At 32.3% G+C, this 13,122-nt stretch overlaps 1 protein-coding gene across 6 annotated transcripts in view; it reads left to right on the forward strand.

Annotated features, from left to right (window-relative positions):
• The window catches only part of LOC148946650 (uncharacterized), a 117,090-nt gene extending 110,913 nt beyond the window's left edge, over positions 1 to 6,177 (forward strand). For 5 of the 6 annotated variants that reach the window (XM_089096299.1, XM_089096300.1, XM_089096301.1 and 2 more), the window contains one exon: positions 4,482 to 6,177. In XM_089096299.1, coding sequence (XP_088952425.1) covers positions 4,482 to 4,612 — 131 coding nt within the window. In that variant the 3' untranslated portion in view covers positions 4,613 to 6,177. The remainder of the gene's footprint in view (positions 1 to 4,481) is intronic. The other variant, XM_089096298.1, reaches the window with a different exon arrangement.
• Positions 6,178 to 13,122: the final 6,945 nt, after the last annotated feature.

Genomic DNA, 13,122 nt, shown 5'->3' on the forward strand with positions numbered 1-13,122 from the left:
AGCAAATAATGACTGCCATCTTAGAATAAGGTGCACCCGTCCATCTATGATAGTATATGATGTATACTGGCAAATATGCTGGATGTATCATATATTGTCATAAGAATGTACATGCATATGGTATATATGATATACTGGATGCTTAAACTGTCAGTTGTGACTGCACAGCTATCAGCACATCAGTCTAAATGGTTGTTTTTGGGAGGTAGGTGGGTAGCGGAGTATTTTTTTTTCCTATGGGAGGTTTGGATTTCCGAAAAAAATCTGTTTTTCGGTGATAAGCTTCTTAGTTTCCCTGTGAGATCAGTGAAAAGGAAGGGGATCCCCAGCTTCCCTCCGTACAGGTATTATGTTCGTGACAGTTGCTCTTTGCTTATCTTGTATCTCTCATCTTTTTTTTCTGTTTTTTTGCGTTAGATTCTTGAGGCTATACTGAGTGCATCCAAATTTGCTGCCGAAGCTCTAGTAATAAAAATAATAACAACAATATTTTTTTTTTTTTTTTTTTTTTTGCGTTAGATTCTTTTTGGTATAAAGAGTGCAACCAAATTTGCTGCCGAAGCTATAGTAAAAAACAAAAAAAAAAAAAAATATTTTTTTTTTTGCGTTAGATTCTTGATGCTATACTGAGTGTACCCAAATTTGCTGCCGAAGCTCTAGTAATAAAAATAATAACAACAATTTTTTTTTTTTTTTGGGTTAGATTCTTGATGCTACACTGAGTGCACCCAAATTTGCTGCCGAAGCTCTAGTAATAAAAATAATAACAACAATATATTTTTTTTTTGCGTTAGATTCTTGATGCTATACTGAGTGTACCCAAATTTGCTGCCGAAGCTCTAGTAATAAAAATAATAACAACAATATTTTTTTTTTTTTGGGTTAGATTCTTGATGCTATACTGAGTGCACCCAAATTTGCTGCCGAAGCTCTAGTAATAAAAATAATAACAACAATATTTTTTTTTTGCGTTAGATTCTTGATGCTATACTGAGTGCACCCAAATTTGCTGCCGAAGCTCTAGTAATAAAAATAATAACAACAATATTTTTTTTTTTTTTGCGTTAGATTCTTGATGTTTTGCGTTAGATATACTGAGTGCACCCAAATTTGCTGCCGAAGCTCTAGTAATAAAAATAATAACAACAATATTTTTTTTTTTGCGTTAGATTCTTGATGCTATACTGAGTGCACCCAAATTTGCTGCCGAAGCTCTAGTAATAAAAATAATAACAACAATATATTTTTTTTTTGCGTTAGATTCTTGATGCTATACTGAGTGTACCCAAAATTGCTGCCGAAGCTCTAGTAATAAAAATAATAACAACAAAATTTTTTTTTTTTTTTTGTTAGATTCTTTATTCTATAATGAGTGCATCCAAATTTGCTGCCGAAGCTCTAGTAATAAAAAAAAAAACAACAATATTTTTTTTTTTTTTTTTTTTTTTGCGTTAGATTCTTGATGCTATACTGAGTGCACCCAAATTTGCTGCCGAAGCTCTAGTAATAAAAATAATAACAATATTTTTTTTTTCTAGTGTAGTGATTAATATCTGTAATGGTTTATATTTTTGTTTATTATGTTAAATAAAGTAAAAAAAATTCAATAATATTAAAAATTAGATTGCCTGGAGTAGTATTGACCACAAAAAGTTTTGACCACTGTTTTCTTAAGTGACAGTGCTTTGTACATCGAAGACCAAATAATTTATCTAGAGAATTTTTGCAAATATGTGATTTGCAAATGTGATTCCATTTTTTCAAGGTCTTTTGTACAGCTAGATTTTTATTTCTATTTTTTTTTTTTTTAATAGATTCGTAAGGTAGAATCTCAATAACAATTTTTGCAGGGAAAATTGAAATTCGATGAAAATTATCGTTTAAACTGCTCGAATATTTTCTTAACCTTGTATAGATTTGCTATAAAGATGAGTTATATTAACTTGTTCTTTTAATTAGCCGAATCTTCTACAGTTTACTTCCCAGAGGATTTTCTGCAGTTTCGTCTTTATGGCGATTGTTTGCTATTAGTTTTGTTTAAATGCGTCTTTTGTCTTTTTTTCAATTTAATTTTTATTTTTGTTTTCTTTTAATATTTAGTTTTTCGTCACAAAGGTATTTCAGGATGTAAAAGCAAAATATGTGGAATACCGTAGGTGAGAAAACGAGGATTTTGTCAGCCAATGACAAAATAAAAAGACGAAGAAGAAGCAGATATTTCGACAAGGACCTCCGCCAAGTCGTCTTCAGTGCTATAAAAAAAAAAAAAAAAAAAAAAAAAAAAAAAAAATCTAACCTTCCGAAGTGAATCTAACGAGAGTAGAATAGAAACTGAAAAAAAAAACTGCCAGAAAAAAATGAAAGAAACAGTCACCAAATGGATTGAATAAGTATTCGTTGCCTGGCAATAGACTTCGCCATTCCGCAATTTCGATATTCATTAGGTATGTTCATTAGGTGTGGACCGGTTGTCTTAAATTACACTGGACGAAAATATTGATCGAGGCTTTTGAAAATAAGTTGCTATAAATTCGGCTTAAAGAAATATCTGCGGTGTCTATATTTATAGCCAAAATTTCTGTTTATATATTTTTTTTATCTCAGTTTCCTCTTTAAAAGATTGCGGTAGGCCAATGAATATCGAAATTGCAGAATGGCGAAGTCTATTCCCAGGCAACGGTTATTATTCAATCCAATTGGTGATTGTTTCTTTCATTTTTTTCTGGCTGTTTTTTTTTTAATTCAGTGTCTATTCTGCTCTTGTTAGATTCACTTCGGAAGGTTAGATTTTTTTTTTTTTTTTTTTTTTTTTTTTTTTGTTAGCACTAAAAGCGACTTGGCGGAGATCCTTGTCGAAATATTTGCTTGCTCTTCGTCTTCATTTTTTGCCACCGGCTGACAAAATCCTCGTTTTCTCGCCTTTTTTTATTTTATTCTTCATTTATTACTTCCTTTCCTCTCATATGTGGAATATATTTATACAATTGTTTTGTACCTTTAATTAGCTAACGGTCCAAATATATATTTATCCATTCGTTAACCAAGATCAATAAAAGTTTATGTTTCTTTCGAAATGTGTTTAATCGCATTTTCTCAAATACATCAATGCCAGAATTGAACCTTTGTTACGAAACTTGAACGAAACAATTAATTCAATCGTATTATATAAATTTGTTTACTTGACATATTTTATGAAAAGGCATTATGAAAGAGCTATGAAAAGGGCACATTAATTCAATCGTATATTATAAATTTGTTTACTTGACATATTCTATGAAAAGGCATTATGAAAGGGCTATGAAAATTTCACATTAATTCAATCTTATATTATAAATTTGTTTACTTGAAATATTCTATGAAAAGGCATACTGAAAGATCTATGAAAAGGGCACATTAATTCAATCGTATATTATAAATTTGTTTACTTGACATATTCTATGAAAAGGCATTATGAAAGGGCTATGAAAAGGGCACATTAATTCAATCGTATATTGTAAATTTGTTTACTTGACATATTCTATGAAGGCTTAGACTTATCTTCTCACTCTGACTTGTGTATAAAGCAATATCGATACCTACCGTGACGACTTCTTGTGTACTACTGTCCAGAGATAAGTGTTGCAACCATATTGTGGACATTGTGGTGCTCCCATGCACACCACTTCTGCAATATTTTTTGGCAATTCTTTTTATTATATATAGTTTCCAAGCAGCATTGAATGGTTCAACACAAAAAAATATCCCAAGATTTAGTTTTTGAAAAACATGGCCTTAAGGAATAGCCTTTTTTCAATCTAAGAAATACTCGTACCTGTTGCGTCGAATTCCTTATTAATCATTTTTTTTATGTCAGCGTTACTAAACGTTAATGAAATTTCATTTCAGATTTAATTAGGAGCATCGTTGGGGGGGGGGGGCAGTTGCCTCCCAATAATCTGGAGAAAAAAAATTTATTATATAGCCCATGCCCCTTGACCATCTGGATGCGGACCCCTCTCAGTTTAACCCTTTGAACTACTTATTTATTGAATGTATATATATATATATATATATATATATATATATATATATATATATATATATATATATATATATATATATAATTCCTTCTTGTAAATCTTCAGAGGGGTTATGCACATGCAAATTCGTGTTGTCCACCTGATTAGCAGACTTTTCTTGACTGTTAAAATTTGTAAAAGTGCCACCACTTTTGAAAAAAGTGGTACCATTTAAAATTACCATGTTTAAGTAAACATTTCAAATTTCTGCGGTAACCTCTGGTTTTGTAGCACATCTTCTTTAAAAAAAAAAAAAAAAAAAAAAAAAAAAAAAACTCCTGGCAATAAGAAGAAAAATTGTATTGTTGCACAAAGAAGTGGTTTATTAGCAGTCTACGTATTTACAATTTCTTTATTCTAAGTTCTAGGGTTAAGTTCTACTTGTTGCTAAGACATTTCAAAATCACTTTTTTATGCTTCCAGGGCCCAAAAGACGAAGACAAATTTCCTACACTCCTGTAAAAGTGATTGGTACAGGGACTCCTCCGGGGTATTCTACACCGAGTGGTGGTGAAACCGATCCTGATATGGACTTTCTAACTGACATCCCATAAACTCACAAATAAGATTTAACACTCGTTGAATGCTTTAGATGTCTGTCCTGTTAACTATTTTCCTTTTATTGGAGTTTGATTGTTTCAGTTGGAGTTGTTGCACTAGGGATATTTCTTAGAGAAATTTTTTTATTTTTGCATTTTGCTTGTTATTCTGAAAAATCTTTTTTTCTATTCAATCTAAATCTGTGAGGTTAGAAATGAAACTTTTGTGTTTATTTGTATGTGCTGCTAAGGAATCTATTTCTAAATTTGCTCGAGGTTTGTTCATTTATTAAAAACTGTATTTTTTGCGGCATGATGCCCCTCCCTCACCCCCCTCCACAATTTTTCTTGTCCCTCCCAAAAAGATCTATGTGTGTCTATGTTTGTAATTCATACTATCCTGTTCAAACTAAAGCCGTAAGATTAAAATGAAACTTTTGTGTTTAGTTATTTGTGCTGTTACCAAGTCTATTTCTAAATTCGCTCGAGTTTTTGTTCATTGATTCACTGCATCCTTTTGTGGCATAACCCCCCCCCCCTCCAGAATTTTGCTTCTCCTTTTCCATAAAAATCCGTGTGAGCCTATGTTTATAGTTCATCCTATCTTATTCAAACTAAAGGTGTAAGATGATAAATGAAACTTTTGTGTTTATTTATATGTGCTGCTAACAAATGTGTTTCTAAATTTGCTCGTGTTTTTGTTCATTGATTCAGAACCGCACCTTTTGTGTTACATCCCTCCCCCCGCACAATTTTTTGTGTCCCTTCCATAAAAGATCTGTGTTTGAATATGTTTATAGTTCATACTGTTATATTCAAACCAAAGACGTAAGATTAAAAAGGACATTTTTGTGTTTAATTGTTTGTCCTCTTAGCAAATCTGCCCCCCCCCCTCCAAACCCACACAAATTATTTCTATCCCTCTCACATAGATTGAAGCTGTGTGAGTCTATGTATATAGTTCATTTTGGCAACCCACGCTTGAGGGCTGAATAGATATAGTATTTCGAGCTGAAAATACCGTATCTTATGTCAGCTTTCAATTTTTGTTTCGACAAGGTTTGGCAAAGTGAATGCTTGTTTCAATAAGTTTTTAGCTTGGTATTATTAAAGAAAGAAAAACTATTGAAGTGCACCTTGAGATGTTTAACTAGGAAAAGATTATATGTTGTTTTATTTGATTGTTCATGATTTATTATTTCAAAATAATTGCGAAGAAAGCACTGTTGTATCTAAGGTGTATGAAGTTTATACAGAAGAAGAAGATTTCTGGAACTAGGTTTTTTTCGTTTCTGCATCCAAAGGATGCTGGAGACTAAGACTAACTACTTTTATAATATTTTTTTCGATTGATCGCCAAAGATCTTTTAGCGACAAAGAGACGAAACCGTGTCCTAACGTCCACTAATGAGAAAACTTGAATATTTTCTATTTGTGCATTTTCTTTTAAAAAGTATGATTATCGTTTGAATGTGTGTGCTCCTGAACCGCTCAAAAACTAATTTTTTAATTCAGTTCTTTGGTATTCTGACTAATTCGGATTCCAAAAATTCAGACTAATTTCTTTTTTTTTTTTTTTTTTTTTTTTTTTTTGTGTTGGTTGGTTGGTTGGTTGGTTGGTTGAAATTTCCAGTTACTTTATTCATTTTAGAAGCAAATACTTTCTTTTAAGAGTAGAATTTAAGTTTGGACAAGGCAGGTTAATTTGGAAAGTCCTTTATTCCAGCAGATCCTCAGGATATTCATGTTTTTACAGCATAATTTTTGCAAATGTGTTGTTTTGCTTTTTTGTTTCTTTTCACTAGTCTGGTTGGTACATATAATTTTACCGAAGTACAAATTTTGTGTACAGATCAATAGTATTAGCCAACACCATTTAAGTCGTATATTCCGCTTTGTCTGTTGAAAAAAACAGGGAATCTGTTACACCTGTTTCTTTCCAAATATGTCTTTCTCCCACCCGGAATAGATCTCTGCGTATGTACCATTTTCAGCCACTTTTTAAAACTCAGCTCCTACCTTTGAATACTATTTTCCACCGGGTATTTTTTTAGTGTGTGCAGCAGGTGGGTGAGATGCTATCAATGCCTTTTAATTTAAATATTCATTATTTTATTTACTGATTACACTGCGCTTTTTCAAACAATAATACCGAAAATGTTTTGAAAATCTGGGATTCAATCCCATCCCCCACCCTCCCTCCCAATCCCTCAATTTGCGCCCCTGTTTCCGACGAATAATTTGTTAGTGTTTCTGTCATAAGTGTGTGACGCTATTAATAGGTTATAATTTTAAATACCGATTACTCTTAAGTATTTACTGATTACCAATATTTACTAAATACTGATCATTAGATTAGAGGAAAAGATGATTGATTTAGAAAAAGAACTAGTTAATCTGTTTTTGCATCCGATTGAAAAATTTAAAAGTTAAACACGTATTTCGTCCATTACATTTTCCATAGTATACCATAAAAGTCAGTGATCAGTTAAAGTTAGGTCACAAACTTCCATTTCATTTTTTCATAGAATGTCATTCTATGAAAACTTGTAATGAGAGGGGAGGTTTTTTGCCTACCTTTAACTATTAAGCAAGCTTCTATGCAATTCTATGGAGAAAATGAAATGGAAAGTGAGTTTTGAAGTCTAAATTTAACTGCTAAGCTAATACATTCTATCACATTATATAAAAAAATTATAGCTAATAACATTATAGCTAATAATATTCTATCAAAAAATGTGAGGGAGGTTTGTGACCTATTTTTAACTACTAAGGAAGCTTCTATGATGTTCTATGAAAAAATGATATGGAAAGTGAGTTTTGAAGCCTAACTTTAACTGATAAGCAAGCTCTTATAACATTATATGAAAAAATGTGAGGGAGGTTTGTGACCTATTTTTAACTACTAAGGAAGCTTCTATGATGTTCTATGAAAAAATGATATGGAAAGTGAGTTTTGAAGCCTAACTTTAACTGCTAAGCAATCTCTTATAACATTATATGAAAAAATGTGAGGGAGGTTTGTGACCTATTTTTAACTACTAAGGAAGCTTCTATGATGTTCTATGAAAAAATGATATGGAAAGTGAGTTTTGAAGCCTAACTTTAACTGCTAAGCAAGCTCTTATAACATTATATGAAAAAATGTGAGGGAGGTTTGTGACCTATTTTTAACTACTAAGGAAGCTTCTATGATGTTCTATGAAAAAATGATATGGAAAGTGAGTTTTGAAGCATAACTTTAACTGCTAAGCAAGCTCTTATAACATTATATGAAAAAATGTGAGGGAGGTTTGAGGCCTATCTTTAACTAATAAGCAAACTTCTATGATATTCTATGAAAAAATGAAATGGGAAGGGAGTTTTGCGGCCTATTATAACGCGAGGGGGGGTTTGTGGCCTATCTTTAACTGCTAAGCAAGCTTCTATGATATTCTACGAAAAATTAAATGGAAAGGGAGTTTTGCGGCCTAATATTAACTGCTAAGTAAGCTGTGAAATGGGAGGTTGTGGCTTTTCTTTAATTGCTAAGCAAGCTTTTATGATATTCTTTGAACAAATGGAAGGGAGGCTTGTGGCCTATCTTTAACTGATCACTAACTTTTATGGTATACCATGAAAAATAAAATGGAAGAAAGATTTTGGGCGGAAATTTATGTTCTAAACTTTCGTTTTATTTTCTTTGATAAACGGAATTGAACGTTTATTAAGTGAAAGGCCCATTTTTTTAATTTATTGATTTTATAGCACCTCTCCCAATCTTATCCCGTAAGTTAAGAAGATTCAAGATACAGCACTCATTTGGGCCAAGGAAACAAAGAAAAGTTTGTTTCAAGTTTAAAACGTTTGTTCAAAAATAAATACGTTAAGGATACCACTATATTAAAAACTGTCCATGAATAAGATGATAAAAACTATTTTTTACAGAAGTTGTTTAGAAGGGATGGGGAATATAACCCCCTATTTTTCAGTTATTCTGAATATTAAACCAGCTTTTTATTGAACATTAGATCTATTAGGTTACCAATTCTTGTTAACATTTCTATATAGTATATTCCCGCTAAGTTGCCTCCTAATGATTTATAATCATTAGGTTTTAACGCATCACTGTTAATGATATTTTCTAGTATTAGCACCAGGAAACCCAGTTGTTGATCAAGAATGTTTTTCTTTATTATTAATGTAAATGCTGATTTCGGAATGTAATCAAAATATTTTTATCGCCCAAAGTTTTGCATGATAATTCTTTTAAGGTTTGTTTTTCGCAAGATTCGGGTGTGTTAGTTTAAAAAACTACTGTTTAAAAATTCTTCTAATTTAGTTTTATATTTTAAATTTAACGCTATTCCAGCAAGCTTGAAGTGTTTTCTGGAGTTATCCCTATTAACCTCTTTATTTCAATTAAAACCTTAAAAAAATTATCACGTCAAAACTGGAAGAAAAGTTGTGATTATATATTCGAACTTGCCATAGAGTTGCATGAGAATTACCTTTTTTAGTCCTTGAGGGGAACAAACAATAAAAAATTAGTTTTGTTTCCTTGATTGATGTAGTCAGATAATTTTGTGGTCAGCTTTCTTAAAGCATTGTTATTGTCGTGTTCTGTTTTTCATGAATGTAAAACATGTGTTTTTTTATAAATCGGCTACTTGTTTTTCTTCTTTATTCGAATTCTATCTTTATTCGAATTTTATCTAAGGGGAGGGTCTAAAGGGGGCAAGCGTCCTGGGCGGCAAAATAAGCTTAAGTTGTAATATTTTTGGACAAAAATGGTAATATTTACAGTATTTATGGTTCGGGAGGGGACGGCAAAGTCTACATTTGCCCCCCCCCCCCCTCCCTCCTGAGAAAAAAACCAAATCCGGCTCCTCCGGAATTCAATAAATTCATCTGGGGCTCCTCATCGTTATTAATTTGTATGAATCATTAAAAGGAATACTTTTCTCACTTTTGATGTCTTCACCTTTTGGCAGCATCAAACCAAAATTTCAGTGGCCATCTTGAAATTTTGAGCCACTTCAAGCAACGAGCCCCCTGCAATACGTGCGAGCATTCCGGAAAGTAAAATATGGTTTTGAATTTAATTTTAGACACTCATCTTCTATAGATATTGGAGTGTATGTATTAGAGTATGACTTTTGTTCGACCTCTATATTTTGGTAAAATGGCATCCCTTCTCAATGTGTTATTATTTATTGTGCCGTTTACCGTTTACCGACTACGACGTGGCTTTGATTTTAAATAAAGATAACAGATTACAACGTTCAAGTACAACGTGGCTTTGATTTTAAATAAAGATAACAGATTACAACGTTCAAGTACAACGTGGCTTTGATTTTAAATAAAGATAACAGATTACAACGTACAAGTACAACGCGACTTTGATTTTAAATAAACATAACATATTACAACGTTCAAGTACAACGTGGCTTTGATTTTAAATAAAGATAACAGATTACAACGTACAAGTACAACGCGACTTTGATTTTAAATAAAGATAACATATTACAACGTTCAAGTACAACGTGGCTTTGATTTTAAATAAAAATAACAGATTACAACGTTCAAGTACAACGCGACTTTGATTTTAAATAAACATAACATATTACAACGTTCAAGTACAACGTGGCTTTGATTTTAAATAAAGATAACAAATTAAAACGCGCAAGTACAACGCGACTTCGATTTTAAATGAAGATAAATGCTTACAGATTGTGAATTTTCACAGTTTTGTTTCATCAATGGCGACATGTCAGTTTTAGTTTCGCAGAAGAAAGATACCATGGATGGACGATCTAGCGGGATTTCAAAAATTGCTGAAGACTTCTCACCTCGCCAAGGAATATTAGGCGTTTTGTTAACAGGACTTCAATGAGATAAGCACCAGTTGAATAATAGCCTGCCTTTAACAGTTACAGTGACTTATTTATTAGGTTTAGAATTCTTTTGTTCCATCTCATGCATGAGAATTATAGTCGATTTGATGTTATTTTACAAGTTTAGGTCGGATAAGCATTACATGCTGATAAATTTGTATTTGTTGATTTTTTTCTCTTAATCTGGAGGTATTATACTGTTTTCTATATTAAATAAATAACGTTTTGCAACTCATTTTTGTTTTTACTATTGTTTAATCTCTTCTAGTATTCTTTTTTTTCGACTCGCATTTTACTGGAGATAAAGCAAAAATGTCGAATTCGAGAGAAGGGAATAAGATATAGAACTAATTAAAAGAACTTAAAATGGGTGATTTTATAGCTTTTGAAAAGTTTGTGCCTCTGATAAAAATGGAAGTTTTTTGTCTAAGTCAACCAGATGAACTCCTCCGGATAAGGGGAAGACATTAAAAACAAAAACCTCAGAAAATAAATAAAAAACAACAAGAAGCACAAAACTATCTCATCATTATTAAGTAGCTTGCCATATTTCAGCCTTTCTCTTGTATCATGCTTTTAAGGCTGTCTCGTTTTCTCTCTTTTCGTGGCTGTAGCGGTAGCTACAACCTAGTAAGAGACGAACACGGCCCATAGTAACCAGAAAACCTAGCATGAAACCCCCTAAAATGGTGCCAGGTCGAAACAAAAGTACACCATTAGAATTCCCTTGGCAAAATCAGTATACATGAAACTTACAGTCCCTTGGCTTGATTTTTGTAGATATGATCTCCCCACTTGGTACATTAAGAATGTATATGTATATTTGACACAAAAAGCCTAGCAGGCCCATGGCTATAAAAAAAAAGTATTTAAACAAAACAATTAATATAAAGAAAAAACTATACAGAAAAAAACACGAAAGAAAAGTAACCATCATAGAAATCCCTTCCGGTGGGTCGTCCTAACACAAATAACCACGCCTGACTCCCAATACTTATAGAATCCCTGCTCCCTAGCAATTTTTACATATTCAACCATTCCCCCTAAACCTGTCATTCATTAAGAATGTTAAAATGAAAGAATGAATTCATGGTGATTAATTACGAATTTGAAAATTAAAATTACAGAACTTAGTTGTATGGGAGGATGGGGTGAATCCCACCCCTTTATTGAGACAAGCAGAAAATAAAACAACATAGCAATTAGATTGGCCCGTTGAAGTTCAGTGAATCAAACATTATCTCAAAGAATTGTCTAAAAAATAATAAGTGATTCTGTTCAGCTTGGACACTGTGTTAGTTTTTATAAATTCTAATGTGGATACCTGTTATTAAAAGTTACAAGATCTTCCAGGTCTATTGAAAAATAAGACCAGTAAACATGGACAGAAATTAAATGGATAAATCGTGGTTGCTAAATGCTCTTTCTGTTGTGGGTGTAGACAACATTTTATGAGTAAATTTTGTTCTTCTTCTGTCGCGTTTTTTTTACCTCTGAAGGATGTTGAAACTTGATTTTACTTGGATAATAAAAAATCTGCCAGTTTGGATTATAATAACAGTTTTTTTTTTTTTTTTGCTTTTGTATTTAGATTTGTCAAGAAATCTTACTTGGTTTTTTAAAATATACTTTTTAATTCAATGACTTGTGCTTCTTGTTTCTTCTTCTTCTTCGGCGAGAGAACCGCAAAAGGAACGGAGGCAGGACGGAGTGAAAAACGAATGTTAAATAAAGGGAACGGAGGTGACTGGTTGTCCCGAATCACTACCACTCTTAAAAAGGCACTTGAATTTTAAATTTCCAATCGAATGAGTACCCTTCAAGTTTCTCTGACCTGTCCTTCCATACGTAGTGGCCAAAGAGGAAAGAAATTAAAAACGAATAAATGATCATGGTTGTAGGGGAAGCCTCAGGCTAGTAAAGAGCGAACCATGGACCATACTAACCGCAATTTAAAAATATGTTTAAAAAAAACTGTCTAGTGTGAAAGAACTGTCATTTGAAGCTAATTCAGGAAGGGTAGCTGTTATTTGGGTTAGTCATAACAATGTAAGTTTATTGTGAAAATAAATTTATGGGGATTTCGAAAAAGAGCGAATACCACTAAAGTAAAGACAATTCTATCGTCTTTATTCATCTTGTACTCGTTTATAAGTTCGGAACGACATTAAATCGGAAGGACAGGGAGGTATAGTCACTTTTAATCACCTTTTTACTATTAAAGACGTTGTCTTTCCTAAAGATCTATACAAAGAGTTTGGGTTCTTCATAAGAGTAGTAAGTGGCGCAATTGTCGAAAAAAAAACTATCAATGCCATTTAGCGTTTGGCGATCTTTGGCATGTTTTCAAGGTTTGTAATCGTTTTTTGGTCAGGATCTGAAATCATACATTATTACTACCCTAATTTTATCAATTAAATTAATTATGCCTTTTATTACACTTCAAAGAATGTCAAGTGTCGCCAAACGCTAGATGGTTTTGGTAGTTATTTTGTCGACACTGACGCCAATTCCCACTCTTTTTAAGTTACCCATACTCGTTGGTCATATATTTGAATTCACATAAGAGGAAATTTACTCTCCGTAATTTATGTATTTGTTTAGTAAGATCCGTAAGGTGTACAATTCTATAAGCCTTTTTGCGCCAAT

Source organism: Artemia sp. Qi Xiang Cuo, chromosome 11 (genome assembly GCF_049724085.1).
Source record: "Artemia sp. Qi Xiang Cuo chromosome 11, ASM4972408v1, whole genome shotgun sequence".
NCBI lineage: Eukaryota > Metazoa > Arthropoda > Branchiopoda > Anostraca > Artemiidae > Artemia > Artemia sp. Qi Xiang Cuo.